Source organism: Diadema setosum, chromosome 13 (genome assembly GCF_964275005.1).
Source record: "Diadema setosum chromosome 13, eeDiaSeto1, whole genome shotgun sequence".
Taxonomy (NCBI): domain Eukaryota; kingdom Metazoa; phylum Echinodermata; class Echinoidea; order Diadematoida; family Diadematidae; genus Diadema; species Diadema setosum.
The window spans coordinates 9877138-9901093 of NC_092697.1; the positions used below are offsets into that span (position 1 = coordinate 9877138).

Below are 23956 nucleotides of genomic sequence, written 5' to 3' on the forward strand. Positions count from 1 at the left end.
CAATGTGTCATAAATCATACGAATTGTTCTAACGCATATAGGATACATTGTTGAGTACGATTGTCTAAGTAAAACGTATAAAGGGAGAAATTACACAACAATGTCAAATTGAATGTAAATTGTGCGATAGGGAACAGTTCACATTGGGTGTAAACAATATAAGATTATATACAATACCATATTATGAAATTGTAAATGCATGGGGGACCATCTTCATAAGCAGCAGAGCTTTACTACAGGAAGATGGCCCTAGGTGGATTATAAGGGGCTAATTTGTACTTCTGCGACAGAATGATGCTAATCCGAGAAGTGCGTCACAACAAGTTGGTTGGCCTGAGATGAACCACCACCCATCAGGTGAAACAGAATTCACCTCTCCCGTTTTATTCTCCTTCCTCCCCCTCTTTGTTGCAAGTATATGGCATGATATATGTGTTCTGCATCATCAGGGAGGTGGACAGTTGATTTCCCCCACCTTCCTGCTATCATCTGTGTTCGCATGTGTTTGAATACATGTAGTAAAAGCTGATGATGAAAACAATAATTGCAGTAACCATTCTATCGTGTGTTTCAATACTGAAGTCTCGGACTTCTGCCGTGCGTGCTCACGTTATAAACCACAAAGAGTAACAAACAGTCTGGAGCTGCTGAAGATAGTCTGAGATCCAGGTCTTTAAATTAAAGTTACTGAGGCTTGAAACAGAACAGGTATTGGTATTCTGTGTTTATCGGTGTAGTATTGACACGATGTATCAAAGGATGCGGCTTTCTATTAGCGCCACCATAGATAGTCAGTTCATTCCAGATTAGTTAACACTGTTTCTCCAAACGACGAGAAGAAGCAAACATGAGCGAAATTCAAGACGTGACCCTATCAACCACAAAATAAATCAGAAAAACGTCTCGAATCAAGACCGGTGTTGCTTTGCAACAGGGACAATGAAAAAAAAAAAAAAAAAGTCAAGGTTCCTTCTTCCACCACGGCCCAGAGCAATGGGGGCACATGCCAGTGATTGGAACAGCCACCAGTTCTGCGCAGGAGCGATTCTTCCAGCCAACCCGCGCACGGGGGGCAAACTCGCTCGTGATTGGAGCACAAAGTTTAGCTATATATTCGCAAGACCGAACATCTTCTATTCAATAGTTGGACGCAAGGCCCGGAGAAGAGCCTCACACGAATTGCGTTCCTTTTGGATGTACATCCTATACTGGAACCCAATTATGGATTTCAAAGCGCTCTTAGTCCTCGCTTGTGTAGCGGCTGGGTCACTAGCTGGTGAGTTTGCGTTGTCCTATTGTTTATGATGTCCAACCATGATGATGTTGCCCATTAATAATGCTGTCATGACATAGTGTTTCCTGATATAATCCATGTTTTTCCCCTTTTCCTCGCCCGCACCTGTTGCTTGGAGTACCACCTTGGTTTCAATCCTATGTCAGGTTGTGTGTGTGTGTGTGTTTGGAAATATGAAGTAGCACAATGCTTTATTTGTATCTCTCTTTTTTTTTTTTTTTGACATTGCCTTTAATATTTCCTGTTAACTTTATCAATTATGTCCTCTCATCTCTAACTCTTTCTCTATGTCCATCTTCTCCTTATCTTCATCCCCCTCTCACTCTGCCTATCTTCTCTATCTGTATCTATCTGTTTATCTCTTTACATATCTCTCCGCGGGTTACAGAACATCGTTGTTTTTTTTTTTAAATAATCTATACATGTCGCGATGAGTGCGATAGTCCTATATGCAAGACATTATCAATGTCTAATCAAATTGTTATTCCTCCGCTCTGAATGTGAAGTAATCAGTGTTTTCGCAAGGAATGTGCATTTTTTTTAAAGTGAAAGTCTCGTGTTGAGATGTAGGCCTTACAGTGTCAGTAGATCATACAATGTAGTTATTAGTAGCATGATCTGGGAGATATTATTTTCTGACAAATGTAACTACTGGAGTATATGCGATGGATAAACGTTTCCTTGCAGTTTTACATGCAGCAGATGAGCGATGTAAGCATCGCTTTTCTACTGCGTGGTTTGCGTATATACGTGATTGCTATGTTTTTAAACATTAAATTTCCAAGGCTAACCAGGAAGGTGGAAAGAGATGAAAGATGTTGGTATCGTAAGAAATGACAAGAAGTGGATATGAAGAAGGAGTCCGAGCTGCCTCGTGTGAGGAAAAAGGAAGGACTTGTGTTTATTATACCCGTTGGGCCTTGAATTTCGTCCTGTATACTCATGATACTGAAGTAGTTTGTAGTGTGGACTCGGATATACGCAGACGCATGAACATTCGCTACGAGATGAGAGATATACAGAACGGAAAATATTACAAGATGAAAGCGGAGGAAGATGAGGAGGAGGAGAACAACATACCTTTTTATACGAGGACCGTGTTATTGTGCGTGGTGTAAACATTGCAGGCCCTTTTCGACCTGCACGATTGAGATCGAGGGAAGCCCGTAAAAGGACCGGAGCTCATAAATTATTTCCAAGTATTGTTTGTTCCCCGGTGCGCTGGGATGCTGTCAAAGAAGTTGTCGTTTTCATTTTCCAATCTGGGTTCGAGGAAAAGTGTCACGGGGGCTTGGCCTCCATCCAATCCCATTCGTATACAAAAACGGGAACCAGTCTGATTGTTAACCACCAGGTACCAATTTTCCTGAACTAAAGGAGGAGGGCAGGAGAGGTGACGAGGAAGTTAGTCTCTGTCGAAGGCCCTCTCGCAGTTAGTTTACTCGGTGTGAAAGAAGCGAGTTGGAAACAAGACATCATTAAGGAAGTGCGAAATAACTATGAGTAACAGAAGGTCATTGAAAACAAAAAAGAAAACGACATGTATGAAGTGGGAAAAGGTCGACTGATGATGAAAGCGAGATAGTGATGGCGATGGCGGGGAGTGATGGTGGGGTTTATTGAATGAAATTTTCAGAAGAGAAAAACAGAAGACAGAGAGGTGGAGATGGAGAATAGTGAGGAACAGGAGGGATTGGAGAAGGGAACATCTAATTTTCACCATCCTGTTAAACAGCAACTGTGATCTAGGATGATTTATTCAAACTGTAAGAGTTGTATATTTGCATTTCATTATACGACATAGTACAAAGAAAGTCATACGGCAATTAGCACAATATCAAACGGAGTCATTGCAGGTACATAGGGCAGTCCGTCTTGACGCAAAAGAGATTATTTAATTTCTTCTTCTCTCTATGTTTTCACAGGACCAGTGAGGGACAACTTCTGTGCGAGTCAATGCGAAAGTAATGGTAAGTATACCAAGACTAATCGTGTAGTTGCACAATACGAATACTGCTCGTAAGAGAACATTTTTACTTTAAACAGTTTAAAGTTTGATAAAACGGGAGAGAAAATCACCGCGTATTTTATACGGACACGACGAACGTCTTCTGACCTGCAGGTCAGAACAATCAATAAACTGTGAAAGGGTGCCACCATTTTATATAGGACCTACTGAGTATTGTATCGAGTCTGCGTTTATTTCACCATTATTCCATGCGGAGATTCTATACTGTAGTTCAACTGTCTCTGGAAAAATACCTATGCCACTTCATCCTGAATCAATACGTGAGAATGTGACAGTTCAATGGGAACCAGATCTATTGTCTGGACTGAAAACCTGTAACCATCGTGTTCTGTTTTGACCTCCCCCCTTCCGTAGGCCTATAGGCCTATTGTCAAAATTGTTTATGGTCAGATGAATCACTATAGCAGAGGGAGGTGTTATGTTCACTGAACAACAACAACAATGTCTCGAGGCTGACAGGGGAAAGACGATTAAAATCCTGTGTAGGAAGTTGTCAACTGTCGGGAAGATTAACTGTATATCAGCTGGCGGGTTCTAGGAAATCTGCAGGAATCGAGAAGGCAGTGAATCGTTAATTTAATCCCCAGAAAGGTTCCCTCTCAGCTGATGACAACAAAGCATTATATTTACAGGAGGCTCTGTAAATTTGCATATAATAGGCCTACCTTGTCAGCGGTGCCCCGTTCCCACGTCTTGCTAAATAATAGTACAAAGACTTCTACGCTCGGTGGCTGTAGTAATGAAGTATATTGTTTACGGTCACTCCGCCGAACAGGTGACGTCGTTTATCTTCATCGCCGACATAATAGGTTATCTGTCAGGACTACATGCCATTATCTTGCGGTCATGATCGTCTATTAATCGGGAACAGCGTAGTGCATCAAAAGTGGGCAGTAACAGCTGCAACCTTAATGACCGATTAACCTGCTACTTTGACATGCGGTTCTATCATTATACCACTCCGCTACTATGAACCACCACTTCTACTTTTCATCCTCGTCACAATACCCTTTATTTTTCTTCTTCATTCACATGTTTTCTTGCGAAATTATTTGTTTTGGACTTAAAAATTCACCTTTGTTTTTTGAAATGTTTAAAATTTTGTTTTTGATAAGAGATATTGGTCGTGATATAAGAGAAACATCAAAATAGGCATTAGTTAACCAGAATTTGCATAATATAATAATAAAGATTATTATTCAGAACTTGTCACTTTAAGATTAATTATTGATCATCACGGTTGGTCTACAGGTGGATTGTGACTTATAGGGCTTACAATTGTCATGTAAACCTCTAAACACAATAATCTTGAAATCCACACTAACAATTAAGAAATCGAATTGTTCAACATAGCATACCAATCTCATCTCCCTGATGAAACGGATATAACGCAAGAGAAGTTTGAAACGTAAGTTAGTTTTTACCGCCATGAAAATATTACTCCTCGTCCCTACGTCCTCAACAACGGTTACAACATCGCAAAGAAAACCGAAAAAAAAAAAAAATCAGTGGTTTAGCGCTTCCACGAATCTCACCGTCATTGCATTGCATACACGATGTACAGGACGACTCACCACGAGTAAACTTTGTTTACATCGTCACGCTTGACCTAATCTTGCGTAATACGGAGACTACAGTTTAGTAGAAGTACTCCACCAGTACTCAGTAGTTAGCGGCAATATATAGCCTACACGTTGGTACGTTGCAACAGGGATGTGTAAGAAAAGGAGAGACAACTCTTCGTAATTCATGCAAACACATGTTTAGGTTCAAAGCGTTACAATGGGATGTCTAGCATTCCACTATACGCTTTGAAGTGATGCTCTGCACCGCTCTAGTTGCAAGGCGAAATTCGGAGACGAAGAGCGCATTTCACCTTTCGTTGAATTACAAACTTTATTTCCCCGTAAAATTTTAAATGAAATACTCGAATTGATTAAGAGTAGTTTAGGAAAGAATTCAATATTATAAACATGTATTCCTAGTTTCTTCGTAATGCGCAGATCGAAATGAAATGAAAATGAGGCCCTCTTAAAAACCTAATATTTTTCTATAATGCGCACATTTCCGCTGATCTTTCAAATAAAGTACTCCGCTAAAGCGTGCTCCAGCGTGCTTTTAAACTTTTTACTGTTAAACAGTTTTACACTGCATTTTGATTCGCTGCTTCAATTCAAGGTACACAAATTCATTGTTGCCATCACATTGAAAGAGAGAGAGCGAAATGCTGTGGGGACAAGTCAAATTTTCTAGATGTGAGAGCGCTATACTAGTAGTCCCGATTAATGATGCTCTCTTTTGTCAAAGCACCTGCTGATTTCAAGTCTCGGCGGTGCCGCGCATCTTTAGGATCAAGAGAGCTGGGAGTTGTCTCTCCTTTTCTTACACCTCCCTGTGGTTGCAGTACAGCCATAGAGTACCAGTACTCCCAGTCAGCGCAGTCGGAGGGCTTGGGAGAAGTACAGTACGCATACGTGGGTACCGCGCGCGCGGGTCATCCTTGCATAGAGATTTGAGGTGAATTCAGTTGTGCGTGTTTATGTCTGCATTGCAGTCATTTTTGGGCTGGATTCCTACGTATTATTTTGTAGATAGGGCCCTAAGAGGTTCTTACATAGAACCTCTTTACTCTACTGTAAACTTCCGTGAAGCTTTTTCGAAACGGTCGGTAAGAGAATAGATGTTAAAGGGACTAGTAGCTGGTGTAGAAACGAAGTGTAGAAACGAAATGAAGCTATTTACAAATTGTTTAATATTTCAACTCTCTCCTGCTTTCATTTTTATATATAACGTTATAACGTTAACAGTTAGTGTGCCTTTGAAAAGGTAGGTTCCAAAATGCGTGTAACGTTTCGAAGGTGTAACATTTTACTACTGTAGACGCTCTAACTTTAGACATAACGTTAGATGTTCCAGTACATGGATAAAGGAATTCAAACTACAATGTTAGGTGAGGGGGGGGGGGGGGGGGGTACATATTAACGTTAATGATTAAAGTTGTAAATTCAAGATTTAGATATGAGAATATCTGCTTATATAGTGTCCAGCCAAATCCATATTAATTTTTAATGTTGTCGTATTAAATATGACTCGAGCGTTAAATTTAAATGTGTAATGTGCACTTACTGTTGATTTTTTATTTTTTTTTAAAACCCAACACAGATGATGGCATTTTCAGGGCTTTCAAAAGCTACTACTACGATTATGATGTGACATTCAACAGCTTGATTGACGACGATCATCCCTCGGGGCAGACCTCACAGGTCAGGCTAGTAGCTACTGCCATCATTGAGGGCCTGTCCACATGTGAGAAAGTGCTCAAGGTAAAGTGAAATGACTGGAATTCATCCCATCCTCTACCAGCAGTAACCTCCTCTTCCCTCAAGGCCTAACTCCTCCTCCTCCTTCCCTCCTCCTCCTCCCTCTGATTCTTTCCTCCCTCTTCATCCTCTTTGTCCTCCATGTACTCCTCTGCTGCCTTTTCCTCTTCCTCCTCCTGCCCCTTCCTTATTACCCTTCCTCCTCCTCTTCTTCGTGACCTGTGACCCATTTCATCAAAAGTTGATATGATACCGGTAACAACTCTTGCTGGGATGTCACTTGTCATGGTAACAAGAATCCAGCTTCCTGATTGGCTGCTGCTATAAGAAGATGCCATTCCAGCAAGAGTTGCTATCATAACATCTTTTATGAAATGGGGCCCTAATAATGAGAAATTTTCTTTTTGTCTGATTGCAATGTTAAAGATAATGATACCTAAAAACAGTAGTCTTTTCTTCAATAAAAAAATGTTTACCCAACATTTTAACAGGAAATAGTAGTAAGACAAGACTGAGACCTATGTATTTTAAGTGGTTTGAAATGGCATGATGGTAACCAACCATGCAAGATGGACTATGAATAATCTCTGATATTTAGCTGTTTTGTTGTTGTCCTTCAAAATCCAAAACACAGCACATGCACAAATTTTACACCAAAGTAGGACTGACAATATGTCATCTGAAAAAAAAAAAAAAAAAATCTGTAATGGCAGAAATATTTCAGTAGATGACATATTGACTAGACAGTGACTAGTCATTCATGTGAACGGTTTACGAATTGTTCGTTGATATTAGCTGGCTCTGAATTAACCACCTGGCTCTGAATTAACCACCTGCCTCTTTTTGGGGGGGTCTTTTGTGTACAGCTTGACAGGGTCGCTATTGAGCGGACGCGTGAAGATGGCAGTGCCGCCACACCAGAGGATGCCTCCGAACTTGCCATTCTGCTCGAGGCCCATCCACTGCGCTTCTCCATGGAGAGCAACGGGACCATCACATCGGTGTGCCCGGAGGAAGGGGAGGACCTCGACGCCCTGAACATCAAGCGCGGCTTCCTCTCCACCATCCAAACCAGGATGGTGCGACAGGGAGAAGCCATGGGACAGGCTGGACTGTGGGAGGTATGTCCCTAAAATCAGCATCGTCTTTTTCACATTCATCGAAATCCTGCCCATCATCTAAAATAATCACATCAATATCCACTCCATCAGAGAAAAAAATGTTCTACTGTCTAAGTAAATGCCTGTGAGTAATCTATTTGTCCTGCATTTCCTACTCTGGGGATTGCAAATAGACCAGTAAAATCGACCTAGGTTTTGCCACCTGATGTTGGCAAGCATTGTGATGGAAGGGTAAATTGCTGACCGGAGCTCGCTTGCCTCGTTTGTAGAAGGCTTTTGAGACATGATATGAGAAATAGGTGAAGTCAATCCTTTAATGATACGATGACCATTGTACTCTATCTAGAGATATAAAGTAAATTTAGATAAAATGGTGAGAAAATTCAAGAGTGAAAAGGAAATCCTCAGCATAGACAAAAAAGTCTCAACTCACTTATAATGCCTTCTTAGCCCTTGATATCTTTTGGTTTTGTGAAGCAATTAACAACCTTCTGTCAGCAACTAAATCAGTTCTTCAAAGCTTCTTTGTTATTGCCCTTGGCCTTCTGAACATGGTTACTGTGTAACTCATCTTGCAGCAGCAGCGGGTAGGTACTCATTTCATTTCATTTCATTTCATTTCGTTTATTTCCATCATTCCACAAGGATAAAAAACAACTGTGACCATGATCAGGGGCAAATCCAGGAATTCCGTAAAGAGGGGGGCAAACAATATTTCTGATGCTACATCCGGGTTTCATCTCATTTTTATTTCTTTTGTTTTAACAGCAAATAGGGGGTGTGCGCCCGGTGTGCCCCCCTCTAGTTCCGCCAGTGATGATGCGTTCATGATGTTTATTTCTGTGTTTGTTTCAATGTCCAGACTGATGTGACTGGTACCTGCATGCCATCGTATCACAGCGAGGGGCGGGAGGTCATCAAAACCCAGGACTACCTCGTGTGCAAGGACAGGACGCGCCTCAGCATGTTCGCTGATGCTGTCATGGTCAATGCATTTGCAGTAAGTCAAGTATACTGTATTCTGTGTTTCATATTCAGATCTGAGTGATATGTGTGAAATCGAATTGAAATTATTGAATTGAAAGTTTATTTGGTGAAAAGTGGTTTTGTTTTGACTGAGATATCCCAAAACAATGTAAAACAAAGTGGTCTTGATCAAAATCGTGGCTTGTTGCATTTTATTACAATTGCTTTGTTTGGATTTCTCAGCCATTTGAAGACCAATTTTCACCGAATGAACTTTGAGTTTTAGTAAGATTACATATTCTTTCATATTTTCCGAAGAGGTTTCTCATTATCTCACTAACACAAACACACACAAAGAGTTAAAATCTTGCAGCCCCATCTACATCAAAACTACCATACCTTTTACAAGTCATATGTCATTTTAAAACTTAGCGCTTACTCTAACTTTGTAGATTAATGGAAATTCATTTTGGCCTACTTTTTTGTTGTTGTTTTGTTATAAGCTTGACGATCACATATATTTGAACAAAACCGTCAATGATGCTATACATCCATGCCTGGTTACAGCCCACCGTCAGTCCGCTCTCCAGCCAGCTCCAGTGCCGTTACCTGATGGATGATACGGGCCTCCGCAGTGTCACCTGTTTTGAGGAGCACAGGCTGAAGGCTTTCCCGGAGGACAGCAGACAGCCTCTGACAACAGTGCAAACCACCGTCACCAGGAGAAGTGTCACTCACCGCATTGAGACAACGTTGGGTGAGCATTGCGCACCGCCTGCTGCATACTTAAAGGGGAACTCCAGACGATTTTCATAATTTCACATCGATCATGCAGTGCACAAATCAACAGCTCAATGGATAGATTTGGTGGAATTTATTGTGGTCCTTGAGCAGAGAAATCACTATTTTGAAAAACCTTAAACAAATTACACTGAAAAGTGTTGATGACATAGGAGCGTCACATACATGTATTTCAGAATTGTAGCAGTGTAATTCCATTACAATGCCACTTTCTTGCAAGTTCACCTGTGTGTGCGTGCCCTCTTCTGTTGTTCTGCTTCCTTGAGGCCAGACTTATGCATTTTGATGGTGAGGCTGCCATGTCGTCATCCTTGTTCATTACAATTCATTACAATTTGTTATAGATTTTGAGAACATTCTTATTCTTCATCCCAATCATAAATTCTGAAATTCTGTACTCTGTATAACTAACTTATAGTTGCTCAAATGTAAAAGTTTGAAAATCATCCAAAGATCCCCTTTAAGTTAGCACTTAACAACAGAACAGGCATCGGATCAGATTTTTACAAGACTACATCATCCTGTGCAGTGTTATAAATATTTGATACCAAAAGATAAATGCTAGTTTATTCAAACCTAAAGTCACATCCTCTCTGAGTGGTCTGGTCAGTGTGCTGGTCAGCTCAGCATCACAACAAAATGGCTGACAGAACATCTAGAATGTGTCCAGCAAGACTACAATTTCAGCTAGAAACTAAAATATCTTACAACACCTAAATAGATCCTCGTCATTTGATTGGTTGTTTGACATCAATCATTTGGCCCATTTTACTATTACGTCATCATTTGTGCAATTGTGGCTCCATTTACCATGCAATCTTGGTTCCATGCTACATAAAACACTTGCGTGTGCAATGTGCATGTGAGCAAGCATATTGACGGACAGAGTGCTAGCATATAGCGCTCAACGCTCGCTCAGTCTCAGATCTTGCTTATTCTCTCATGAAATATCAAATGACAGGGATCTATTTTGGGGTGCTATATAGAACAAATAATGAATGTTTTTCATTCATGCAATGGACAGAATGTTTCACTTGGTGAAAGATGAAATTATTGATCCACTCAACTTGGCTGTGCCTTGTGGAATGGATCATTTATCTTTTCACCTCATGACATATTCTATCCATAACATGCGTAAACATTCATTATTTTTATGCTTACTTATCTGAAATCTGTGAATTAAAATTGCCTTCAAATACCTCAATGATTTAAAGACTGGCTCAGTCGTACAATTTACCAGTTGTCCAGATCTTGGATTTTGTAAGATAAGTGAGAAGAATATTATAACATAGAACATGGTTACAGCAAAATTTTAAATATCATCATTCAACATCAGTGAAACAAAGACAACTTTAAGTGCATTAACTGCAGGGGGTGTCAGTGATTTTTGACTGTACCATTTGACTGCAGGGGGTGTTAGTAATATCATAACCGTACCATTTGACTGCAGGAAGCGTGTTTGCTCGTCAGACCAATCTGCTCTTTGAAGACGCCAACTCTCGAATCTCGGCGAGTGATGAGACTGTCAGGGAAACTCTCTTGACCCTCTGCTCCAATCTGGACGGCGGTGTCACCTCAGAGACACCCGCCCTCTTCGGTCTCCTGACCAATCAGCTCGGACGTCTGGACTCCGATGACATGAGCAGTGTCATCAGCCAGCTCTTCCGGATCTGCCCAGAGTCGTCTGCACGGACTGATGTAATGTAAGCAAGTGCACAGGTCACTGTGTTGGGTTATTAGCTAGGGATTAGAAAAAACAAATTGATTTGTACGAGCGACGCACTGTTCTGTTTGAGCAGAGAAAGGAGAGGAGCAAATAAAAGAATTAAAATGAGATTTGATAGCAATATTGTCCAGATACTTCTGATTGGACATGGAATATCATGTAGGTGAAAAATATAGGGTACGTTATTAAAGGCATAGAAGCTTAATTTTATGACATAGTTTTTGCTCAAAATTCCTTGTTTGTCTCCTGTTGTATTCCAATCAACATTCTTCTTAACTTTTACCCCTCTTAAAAAAAGCACTTTTATCTTGAAAGAAAACTGTAGTATTCACTTTCAACTCCTCTGTAATAGCAAGCACTGCAATTTTTTTTTTCTTCCAGCATCTAAATTCATCACCCATGTTCAGCAGCCATAACAGGAACACATGCACGAAACAATTGTCCCATAAAAGTTGACTCAAGTGCTCTAGACCTGTGGAAATAGATTGTTTCATTCATGATAGATAGAAGCATTGACTTTTTTCCTAACTTGTGTGAATTTCAAAACAGCCATCGGAGTGCAAATCCAAGTGTACTTTAACAGTTGTAAGCTGATGATTTGTGTTTATTTCCATGAAAGTCTCCAATAAAGAGCATCATTTTGTATTTCTTACACATCCATTATTTCTACCACCAGATTTGGGTCTGACGGAAATTTTTGTGCAACAACATTGCCTGCCAATCATATTATGTTGTCATCTTTTTCACATTGCTGAAATTTGGTGACAACCAGTTTCCAGAAAGTTAATTCCCCCCTTTATTTTCAAAATGTTATTTTCCAAAGGTAACTGACTGGTTATGATGTTACAGCCTGTATTATCTCAGTTGATTATTGTTTATTGTCAGTGTGTTGTAAGAGCAACAATTAATTTCTTTTTTCTTCTGCTGTAGAAACATGGTGAAGGATGCCTTGATTGACTGCAATTCTGAGGAGTGCGTCCAGGGTTTCCTCGCTATCATGAGAACAGAGAACACTGCTGTAGAAAATGACGTCTACCTCAAGAAGTGGTTTATGAAGCTCGTCCTCATCAAGAATCCCACCAAGGACATGCTTCACCAAGTGCATGTAAGTATTCTTACTGAAATTCAGTTGACCATTTGGGGTGTCGTGTGGTGATAAACTGAAGAATCGGACATTTTTCACCTTGACTTGTATATGGAATGCTGATAGAGGACGATTTGTCATCTCAATGTATTGGTTAGGAATTGTCAATATTTTGAAGTACTTTAAAACAAAGCCTAGATGGCTATAAGAAGGAAAGAAAAGTGAGGAGAGTCTAAAATAATCAGTGCATATATTTCTTATCAGTTCAAACAGTCACAGCCTTATATAGATTCTTTTCAGCTGCTCTGTGAAAAACAAAACAAAACAAAAACAAAGATGATAAATGTTAACAAATGCAATGTATGTACAACTAAAAGCAGAAAAGGGGGTGACTTTGGTGAAATAATGATATCTTAGTAGTGAGCAGCTGACACTGTTTTGATGTTGAGGACATTTCATTATGAAATTCACATTTTTATTTGTCTAGCCTTCAGGATATGTATATCCAATGTTAACCCGTTGAGGACGGACTGATTTTGCTATAACACGCATTTCACAGAGATGCCTGCCCGAGTATACTCAGGACTCGTCCTCAACAGGTTAATAATGCAGTGCTTGTGTGCAGTAAATGCTCGAATGTGTTTTGTGTCTGTTTCCATTTTTGCTATGAAACAGTATTAGTTGGTCATCAGATGTAGTTTTCAGAATTTTACATGAAATGGTGTCCTGTCCGCCGCTGCTTGTTTTGAAGTTGAACTGTTGTGATGTGGTCGTTGATGGTGCATCTGGAATGTTACGTTTTCTTTTCCCAGCGCTTTGTCTCCAACATGGCAGATGTGGACAATGCGGCATACTATGCCCTCTCCTCTATGATTCATGAATACTGCACCATCGCCACCGATGACTGCTCTCGCGACGGCGAGATCCTAGAGATTGCTGCCTTCTTTGAAAATAACCTCGACAACTCTTGTGCCCCAGAGACAGAACAAGAGACAAAGAAGGTGAATTGAACTTCAAAAGATTTTCCATACTAAGCACTTTTCATCATAGAATATGTTCATTAAGGTCTTAGTGATGGTATAGCTTATATGTAAATTTTGCAAAGACAGGCTGAATAAGATTATGGTACCTGACTGTTTGTGTCTGGGATAGATGGTAATAGACAATTTTTTGAATATACTCTGTAAGGAAATAACTTGAATGAAAATAAAATTTGTTATAAATTTGCAACAAGATATATCACAGAAGGTGACAGTCACCAATTTTACTTTGTTTTCTGTTTTTTCCGAAAATGGCTGAATTAATGTGATATAACAAGCAGTGTTATGTTAAAGTCATATCATTTGGTTTCACCTATTGTTATTCAAATTCATGAAATCTATGTCGATTTAGGGCAATTTGTTTATCAGTTGCGATCCAGTTTTTGTTTTTCTGTCTTATTTCATTGAAGATGCATTATTGCAGTCTTTGTTCAAACTTCCTGGTTAAACAGGGCTAATGAAGTTAATAAGGAGATGATTATGTACTTATGTCAAACATATGTATGTCCATATAAAATGAGCAGTTTGTACAAAGAACACTTCTCATTATAAGAGTGTCATTTGCTCTGGATATTGTCACAGATGCTGATGTCACTGAAGGCTATTGGTAACATGGGTCTCGTCCAAAGTAAGGCACTCATGAACAGATGCAACAGGAACCGCAACCCCTTCAAGGTTCGCCTGGCCTCCATCGAAGCCCACCGAAGACTGCCGTGTGATCGAGTGCCTGTGAGTCATCAACATTTTGCAAATTCACTGTTACACATTACAAGTAGAAAAGCACTCTGAGAGTGCAGACCTCCGCCAAGCAGCTCATTTCCACCAATATACACGTTTATGCTGAAAATGGCCCTATTTCCCAGTGATATAGAAACCTTGCTAGTGTCTCTACCTTAGCTTCTTGCTGTGACTTGATTGACTATGTGCATTATGTGTGCAGATGTTCTCCTCAAGTACGCACAGCTTGAATTCCCTCATTTGTTGGCCCCACGTCCCAATAATACAGAATCCTTAAAAAAAATTCCCCCCCCCAAAAAAAAAAAAAAAAATTCTAGATCCAGACATTGATCGGTATCACTACCAAAATTTAATCATCTGTTTCTTGTGTCATTGTCCGCCTTTCCTGAGATTTCATCTAAATCTGTTCATTAAAAAAAAATTATTTTGCAAACATTCAAACAAACAGACAGACAAACAATTTCAACCATAAACCATAAACTCCTTGGTGGAGGTTGTAAATGATGCTAACCGTCTGCATATCTGTAAGAAAAAAAAAAATTATAATTTTGAGAACAAGTGATGACAACGGGGCAAGTGATGTTGGGTGTAAGTCATAAAGACTCTGTTATGCTTTCTGGTAAAGCAAACTTCCACCTTGTGGATTGGAGTCCACATGGATCTCATGGAAGAATATGCTTGTCTCTTGGTTCCTCTAGATTGACCGTTTCATGGAAATCTTCAGCACTGTGGACAACGACAGCGAGCTGCGCATTGCTGCCTACAGAGGGCTCATCAGATGCCCCTCAGAAACTCTCCTCGAGGGCATCGCGCGAGTGATGGCAGTAGAGCCAACGAACCAAGGTAAACATGTTATTGTGGTTGAATATTCAACACAATACCTGCCGTCTTGTAGTCGATGTCTTAAGAGTCCTTTCATCATGGTATGTGGTTATATTGAATCGAGAGGGAATGGAACTTCTGTGATGTGTTTTGTATAAAGGTTGCATTCTGCTTGCGGCATAAGGATAGAAACACAATTATGTGTGTTTTTTTAGTTTAAATTTCAATCTATGGGCAATTTTTTGCTGCTTCTTATGAAAATTGAGTGCAAACGATTTATGGTATTTATCACTCCAAGAAATCTCATACATATCATATATGCAAATATTGGCATCTTTATGCTGACTGTCTTGTTGAATCTTTGTTTAATAATTGCTTTTGTTAATTGTTTTGTTACTGTGGAGATCTGTAAGCAAAATATCCCCTGCTGATACACTGTTTCCTGACTAGTTTATTCTATTCAGGGAACACTATTCATAATTTAAAAGTTTGGAGAATCATTTTTGTCACTATGGAGATCTATAAACAAAATATCACCATGCTGTTACAGAGCTGTACAATGTTAACTGAATAGTTTACTAATGTTCTAGCGTGACAGTTTATAAGAAATAATGAAATGGCATATTCAGTCACATACAGATTTTCAGTTTTGTTTGAAGCATTTTGTGTTTATTTTGAATTGTCATTTTAGCATGACTTCATATTTACACTCTGATAGCATGTAGGACTGTGCAGCTGAGATTTTTCAAACTGGAAAAATTGTTGAAAGGTGCCTTCAGCTGGAGATGTTGCAAAGGGAGTTGTAGATTTCATGTTATGGAAGTGCATGGTTCAAGGTGGTTATGGTGAAGATGGTTGGTATCATGCTAGTCTCACTGTGGCCTGCACTATGACTTTCTTTCAGTGAGCTGCTACGTCTCCAGTCACCTGCACAACCTGCTCAACTCCCAGGATCCCTTGCAGCAGGACCTGAAGCTCTCAATCCAAGAGAGCCCACTCGTCAATGTTACCCAGTGCGACATGGACATCAGGAAGTTCTCTCGCAACTACGCCTTCTCACAGTACAACGGTGAGCATGCCTGCGTGGCTCAGAACCAAGCGTTCATTCTTGACATCTGCATCTATTGATAATTCGAGGCACTATGCACTATGTCAACTTAAATGCAAGCTGTAATTATATTTGGACTTATATATTTAACAATCTCTGTCCTTGAAATGCACTACACTTTTTTTTTTCCCTGTCACATCATATTTCATCTCCACTCACAGCTAAATCACTGCAATTTACAGCTATGTTTCAATAATCAGATGATTTTTGATTTAGCACAGACTTTTCTTTGACTTAATTAATCAAGTGTTACAATTGTCATGGATACAGCAACGCCTTTGCAAAGTTGTGAAAAATGTGAAGAGAGACGAAAACCCCAGGGTCCCCTTCCTCAGGATAAACACCCCATGTTGATGTCAAAGTCGTCATGATTTGGCTGCTTTCTTCCACAGAGGAGTCTGGCAATGGCATCCACGTCGATGGCGACCTCATCTTCTCCCCCCGGTCCTACCTCCCGAGGACTGCACGCCTTGGCTTCAACATCGATCTCTTTGGATATGGCTTGGATCTCTTTGAGGTAAGCCGCCTATTAGTTCAGTCAAAAGGGTATTCAATAATTAGACATATTTTAATGGTGGTACTGCAACATTTTATGCTCTGCCACAGAGGGCACTGGAGACATTGTGCTTAGGTTGTTGGTCTGTCCCTCTTTCTGTCCCAGATTTTGTTGTCATGATTTAAGACAAAGGGTGTGATGGCTACTTTAAGAACTTGGCCCAGGTGTGCTGCATGACGTGTAAACGAGTGAACTGATAAAGAATTTGGGCAAAAATCCCTCAATGTCAAAAGTCATTGAACTTCTGACTAAATATGGCATTTTCCAGCTGTGACTTTTTCTTGCAATGTGTGATGCTAGTATAATTTGGGAGGAAGGATAGAAATAGGTACACAGATATTTAAAAAGAAATAATTGGAGTAAACTATCAAAGGTCACCCCTTTTGCCCTCCAAAATATGTCAAGCTGTTACTTAAGCTGGGAATGTCCAGTTGCATTACAGTGTTGGTGGGAATGGAATAATCAGTTACTTGCATAAACATTTTAGGCTATGGGTGACTAATGGATGGTCAGGGTCAAAGGTCAGTGTAACTGTACTGTATATAAGATATGAGTTTCCAGCCATTACATCAGCTGCAAATATCTAGTGGTATATGGCACGGTCAATTTTGATGGTCAGAGCTCAAGATCAATGAACTTCATGAAAATGTAAATTGAAGGTCACACATACAGTACTGTACTCTTGTCGGATGTATAATGGTTTGTTGAGAGAATAGAATGATTCCAGTCAGCTGTGTGCTGCAGTCATGTTGCTTGAACTGTATTGAATCAGCTGATAATGAGCAGATCATAAATGTTAAGGACATTTTATGCCACAAGCACTAACAGAGTGACCAATCCAAAGAACTATGGAGAGAAGACAAAAATATTGTGTCTGTAAGCTATATCATATTGACAACTGCAAGAGAAATGACACTGCACATATATTTTTTTTTTGTTTGATGAGATTATTTTTGTTGACATTCTCCTGTCCAAAGTTCTGAATAATGTCTTAGTCATTCACTTCTAAATATCTGGAATTTCTCAGTGATAGATTCTAAGTATCTATCTGATGGCAAAGTCCTAGGTATGCGCTATGAATGAAAATATGACTACTTGAGTCTTGAGGGTAGAAGTTTTTAGATTTTCCTCTGAGTCATGCATTCGATCTACACCCATCAGGTTGAGGCCAGGACTGAGGGTATGCAGGAGCGCTTCGAGTCTCTCCTTGAGAAGGACAGCGAGGAGCGGACAGCGAACATGGTGGAGCACGTCCAGCGGATTTTCAAGAAGCAAGCATCCCGCCACAGGAGGGCAGGAGTCAAGGCTTCGTCCATCAACAAGATCAAGGCAAAGGTAGAGGACGTGATTGACCTTTTGATCTCTAGAACCCATCCAATAAAATGTCGTTTAGCAGCGCTGCACGCTGGCACTGGTCCGACGGTCCGTGACCAGTAAAAATCACTGTTGGATCAGTAATATTTTCAGGAATGGACCAGTAAGAAATGGAAAACTGGGTACCTACTGGTCCAACAGACAGGTTGGACCAGTAGAAAAAATGGGTTAGTGTGCATCCCTGCATTTAGATTCAGTTTGTGAAAAGATTACATTTATTTCTTTACAAGCCTGCAAAGGAATTTCTCAGTAGACATTAACGATTTAAGTCAGATATATCCTGGTCACCCTTCAACCCTGCCCTTCTTTGAATCTCTGAAACAACAGCTTGAGAGGGATATGAAAATCAGCTCTAAGTATTTTTGTCAACAGGTGTAACTTCTATGAGATATATATAAATATTCGAATACCCATGAGGTGAATGGAAATTGCTTTCCGAATTCAATGAAAAAAAGTTCCACGTATAAAACTCATTTTTGTAAACCTGAAATTCTCATTAATGGCAAATATTTTCTAATCGTATGGCCACTGCCTATCCCAAAGGAAATTCTTTTAAAATTTGTGAGTGTGCTGACTGATAGGATAATTGAAGTGAATGCAATATTTTGTGTTGTTTGCATTTGAATGATAGTATGACCAGAACCACTTGTGGACAGAGGATAGCGAGGAGGCCTCATTGTCGCTGAAGTTGATGGATACTGAGGTGGCGTACAAGGATCAGGATGACTTCGCCAGGATGGCAGAGAAGTTCAGCAGGGAGAACATGATGACGGTAAGCTAGGAAGGCTTTGCACCTCATGAAATTTGCCGCTTCACTCACTAAGCCATGTATATAAAATCTTGTATGGCAAGATGTCGGATGGATACTGTTGATTGACTATCTTTAGTCTTCTGGGATGAGCCGCTATGGGGTCAGCATCATTTGCCTTTTTTCTTTGGCATTCGTATGAGCGTAAGGGATAGAAATATGTTTTGTGTCTGCAGTTTGCCAACAAGAGTGATGGCACAAAACAAATCTCGCTTATGATTTTGAGAATTAGTGTGCTTGTGAGCTGATTTGCATGTTTGTATCTGTGTCTGATTGAACATGTGAATCATTAGTAGTGAGCATTCATGACAGACGTGCAGCATTTTTAGATGCCCGCCATTATTTCTTGGGTGGAAAACAAAGAATTAATGTGGATACAAGAATTTGCTTTTCAAATTCATCTCATTCTGTATGGGGTGCTCCGAAGTTCAGTTTGACAATGCAAGAAATGAAGAATTAAAGTTAAGGCATGAATTTGCGGTGTGCAGTCTCATCTACCATATTGATAACTTCTCGCCTTTGACTCTACAGTGATGTGCCCTGAAGCTGTAGTCACTCAAGGCTCTATGATAGAAGCCCTGGCACATTTTTGTCTACGTGTAATGTTTGCATATAATGTGGACTCTACATCACTAGGATTTCTTATTCATGCTAAATGTAATTTTGTCTTCAAATTTTGTCCGAGTACATGGATTTTGACTCATGAGGCTGAATTTTGTTTGCATAATCGTCCAGATAATTGCCTCGCTGATGCAAGAGAGGACCCGTGAGTACACCGTGAACAAGAACTTCAAACCCTCGTCGGCTTCCGTCCCCACCATCGCCGGTCTGCCCCTGGAGGTCAGCATCAAAGGTGCTCTTACCTCTGTTGTCAAAGCTTCGGGCAGCCTGGATGTCGTTGGCATGGCAACCAAGCCACGCAGGATGGCCATCTTTGGATCACTGGAGCCGAGGTATGTACAACATCACGATACTCATGTTGTACTTTTTTTTTGGTTTATGCTGTATTTCTTTTTAAAGTGTGAAATAAACCTGAATTGTATTGAATTGAATTGAATTGAATTGGTATGTATCGCCCTCACACTGTTGGATGTCAAGAGTTTAACGATACATGTGTCAATGTGACACTGTACACGTATCTTAACCAGGATGGTCTGTCTCTGTGTAGCACTGGGTTTTACTGATACTCGCGTAGTTTGCACCTTTCATTCACTAATTGCATTGCCCAGTGACCCCTACAACTTGAGTGTATCATTGACTGTGCGCATGTAGTATTAAAGAGACAAACAAAGATGGAAGTCTCTCCCGCAGCAGTTCTGTATAGTATTCAAAGTCATACATGTATTAAAGTCATTGAAGAAGATTTGCCCTCCATGAATGTTTACTTTCCAATGATGGGATATTGCACTTTGTTTCTGTGTGTTTCATGCCTGCAGCGCTGCAGTTGAGATCCAGGCGAGCATGATGGTGAACACCTCCTGCATCCGAAGTGGCCTGACCCACAAGACCAACCTGGCAGCCTCCGTGAGCGTGGGCGGCAGCCTGGGCTTTGAGAACGGCATGCTGAAGCTGAAGGTGGACGCCCCGACGAAACGCCAGACTCTCATCGATGCCTCGTAAGTAGTAGTGTTCAAAGCTGCAAGATACAATATGTGACTCTGCATCACAAAACCAGCAAAAATTTGCCAGATACGGAATTTCAGTTGAGGGCGGATTCTGAAAGAGCAGACTCTTAGCTTTAAAATGATGTATAACTCAATTCAAATGGATTCCCCTGACCTATCTAAATACTAGAAAGAAAGCACACACTCTGGCGTGCTCTGGAAAAGTGTGAACTGAGAAAAGAGGCTCTCAAGTACAGGGTCTATTCAAGTGCTTTAATAATCAATTGTTAATCTTTACACCAAGCCATGCCAGCTGTGCAGTGAATGGGACAAAACACAAGATGTAAGCCACTGGAGCAACAACAATGAAGGAATTATCAGATTAAAGTGAAATTGAGCATGTTCTATTAACACATTCTGTCCATGATTAATATCAACTTTCAAAGCATTAGAGTTATCCTTTCAAAAGTTATTAAGACTTGAAAGTGAAGAGTGTGTACAGGATTTCAAACCATGGAAAGGGGACTTGTAAGACATACCAGATCATTCTATTTTCCCCCAAAAATAAGCTGTAGAAAAACTGCTGAAAGCACACTTTTCTATTCATGATATAATCCCAAACTAAAGAATAATGTAGAAGAAGGATAGCTCTTTCAGAAAATATGAAAAACTGAAGATTGACTCGGTTGACCCATTTCATCCTTTTCGAGTCCTCAAGTAAAATCAAGGGGTGCGACTTTTTGTTCGTTTTGTGATGCACGGTCACATACTCTGGTGAAGCTGAGAAGCTGGTGTGCGTGGTGCTGCTGCTGCTGAAACACTTATATATGTTTTTTTGTTTTTTTTGTGTGTATGTGCATGTCTATGTGACTGAAACTTTTATGGGCAGCCCTTGCACTCATTTGCATTGTCACTTTGAAAGCTAGTTGCCAAATATGGTGGATGTTTTCAGAGTTGTGCTTACATCTAGAAAATCTGCCTCTCTTAACTTTCTGACAATTCTGCAGCTCTTCCCTCTATTTCATGGAGGACAATGCCCTCGTTCCTGTGGCTGACACTGAGGAGGGGGTGAACACCATCGACGAGACATTCGAGAACCGACAATACCGCATCCATGTTGATGGAAGGAGACCTGGCTTCCAGTGTTCTCCTGTAAGTATCAAGAACTTCCAAGACTCTGCACTGTTGTAGGTGTAGAGTATTGAGATGTCGTTCTTGCTTTTGTTTTGTTTGTTTTTTTCTCTCCTTCAGAGATATTGCGTTGGATGGTAGAAAAAAATTGTCACGTTCTGTTTTTTCATCCAGAACTCTCTCAACTCCTCAGGAGAAAACGGTATCCTGGCAACAAAATGGGATTTTTTTTTTTTTTTTTTTTACCATATCACTTTTAAACCAGTAGAAAAGATAACTCATATTTTGTGAAGGTACACTTATGTACACTGAAGGCTAAGAACAGAATTTTGCAACTGTTTATGAGGTCCTTACAGAAGTGGTTACTATTTAGTTAATGGCATACCATTAAGGGACACACTAGAGTTACATCGAGATCAAAATTGTATTGAAGCTCAGATGAACATTAAACACATAGGCATTTGTATAATACTAGGTGTCTTATGAACATTCAAGCACAAAACACAGAAATACACAATCAGTCAATCAGTGCTCTTAAAATCTGTAAGTGTTTTTGAGTGCCAATAAACACACACAAAAAAACTCCCTCCAAAGTCCCGGGCACAGAAAGGGCTAATTAAGAGCAGTTAAATGTAAGATATCTTTGTATATGCTTACCCACTGTGACAAAATTTTCACAGGGGATGAGGGAGCATTTATTTATGTTTTTTTTTTTGGGTCATCTTTCTATACATTATAGCTGGAGGCTCTCTTCCATCAGTGGAAGCTGAACATCACACTGGACAAGCTAGATCAGAGTTTGATGTCCTACGACCTTGAGGTCGGATACCACACAGAAAAGGTGAGTATCTTTCACCGACACAGAGGGTTTGATCTTGCCGTCATTTCCAGGGCAACTCTATGCTGGAATGTCAATTGTCATGGTAATGACAAGAATGCAGCTTCCTGATTGGCTGTTGCTAGGGGAAGTTGTCATTCCAGCAAGAGTTGACATCCTAACATCTTTTATGAAACGGGGCCCAGGACTGCCTCAAATAGCCTGAGAAATAGTGATGGAGTTCACTCGTGTAATGGCAAACGAAAGGCCAGTGGCATATTACTCTCCAGGAGTCTCCTAATCCATCACAGTCACCATCACTGAAAATGGGGTGCTTACATCCAGTTGCTGTAAATAGTAACAAATAATTATGGATGTTGACTAGATTAGAAGCTATGATACATTAATTGGTATAGATCATACAAGGAAAAAAAAAATGCTGATAAAGCATAGTGTTGTACCTTTTTAGACAGAAGAACTTCAACTTATGCAGACAGAAGGTTGACACTATCTTTGTTTACTACTTTGCACAAATTGTATTAATGAAAATTTTGTTAACTTTTTTTTTTTTTTTGGGGGGGGGGCTTATGACTCCTAACTTACCTCAATTTCTTTGATAGTAAAATGCATCTATTTGTGGTATTTAAATAAAATGTGAATTATGGGGAAGGACTGCTTCATTTGTCTGTGTCCCAGTGATTTCTTGTGAAGTGTATTATTTCAAGCGTGCTTGATATCAGCAATTTCTTCAGCTTTTAATCGGAATCATTCTGCTTCGGGCTTTCCTTCTTTGCTGTGCAAAGCTTTGTAGCCCTGTTGTCAAAACACAGCCGTGCAGACACATGGCTTGCCATATGACAGTTAAATAATCCTAACCAATATGAAAAACTTACTTGTTATTTAATGAGATACAATGTATGCCCCTTTTCAATTGTCCTTGCCATGTACATAGCAGGTTGCGTTCGAAATTATGGAATAGAGGATGATTGAAATTATATGTCGGTTACTCTTCATCACAATTCAGGCATTCAGGAATGGAGAGATCGAAAAGATTGACCAGGTCCACATTCTTGTTGGAGCGCCAGGCAGTGAATCCATCGGAACCTATTCGCTAGACCTGACCTATCACCGTAGCAACAAGACAGTACTTGTGCACAGCATGTCACCGACAACCGATAATTACATCACAGGTATGTACACGTGCATTATTCTGTATGCAGTAAGCCAAAAATCTGTTAAAAAACAAACACATATTACATTAACTCTCGACAGCATTTCAGTGTTTAGTAGTTTTCTTTGTTGAGATTCAGAAATGAATGCAGAGTGTAGTTACTAAGTTTCATGGAAGGTCTTTCCTTTTTCTGTTGTTGTTCAATTTCCTTCGGGTTTTGCTCTTATTGTCTGTAGTCTTTCTTTTTCATCTCCCTCACTGAGGGATGTTTGCGTGGTAGTAATTTTTAGTGCTCAGCAGGGTAAGAGAGATTTCTCATAATAATTATTTTTTATTCTGCAGAATCAAGGCATTGATTAGTGCTACATATAGCAAGAAAAAATGCTTGTGTACTTTTATTTCGAGCTAGTTGTTGGTCGTGCGAAATGCACGAAAATTTCCACACC

At 40.0% G+C, this 23956-nt stretch overlaps 1 protein-coding gene across 1 annotated transcript in view; it reads left to right on the top strand.

Annotated features, from left to right (window-relative positions):
* The first annotated feature begins 1154 nt into the window (after positions 1–1154).
* LOC140236834 (apolipophorins-like) overlaps positions 1155–23956 on the top strand; it is a 55889-nt gene continuing 33087 nt past the window's right edge. Inside the window, exons 1-20 of the mRNA XM_072316772.1 lie at positions 1155–1276; positions 3220–3264; positions 6486–6646; positions 7510–7764; positions 8627–8764; positions 9298–9487; positions 10982–11234; positions 12188–12362; positions 13154–13342; positions 13964–14110; positions 14818–14962; positions 15846–16010; positions 16442–16566; positions 17767–17940; positions 18611–18751; positions 19523–19740; positions 20224–20403; positions 21399–21543; positions 22262–22363; positions 23364–23529. Of these exons, the coding sequence (XP_072172873.1) occupies positions 1195–1276; positions 3220–3264; positions 6486–6646; positions 7510–7764; positions 8627–8764; positions 9298–9487; positions 10982–11234; positions 12188–12362; positions 13154–13342; positions 13964–14110; positions 14818–14962; positions 15846–16010; positions 16442–16566; positions 17767–17940; positions 18611–18751; positions 19523–19740; positions 20224–20403; positions 21399–21543; positions 22262–22363; positions 23364–23529 (3196 nt within the window). The 5' untranslated portion in view covers positions 1155–1194. The remainder of the gene's footprint in view (positions 1277–3219; positions 3265–6485; positions 6647–7509; positions 7765–8626; positions 8765–9297; positions 9488–10981; positions 11235–12187; positions 12363–13153; positions 13343–13963; positions 14111–14817; positions 14963–15845; positions 16011–16441; positions 16567–17766; positions 17941–18610; positions 18752–19522; positions 19741–20223; positions 20404–21398; positions 21544–22261; positions 22364–23363; positions 23530–23956) is intronic.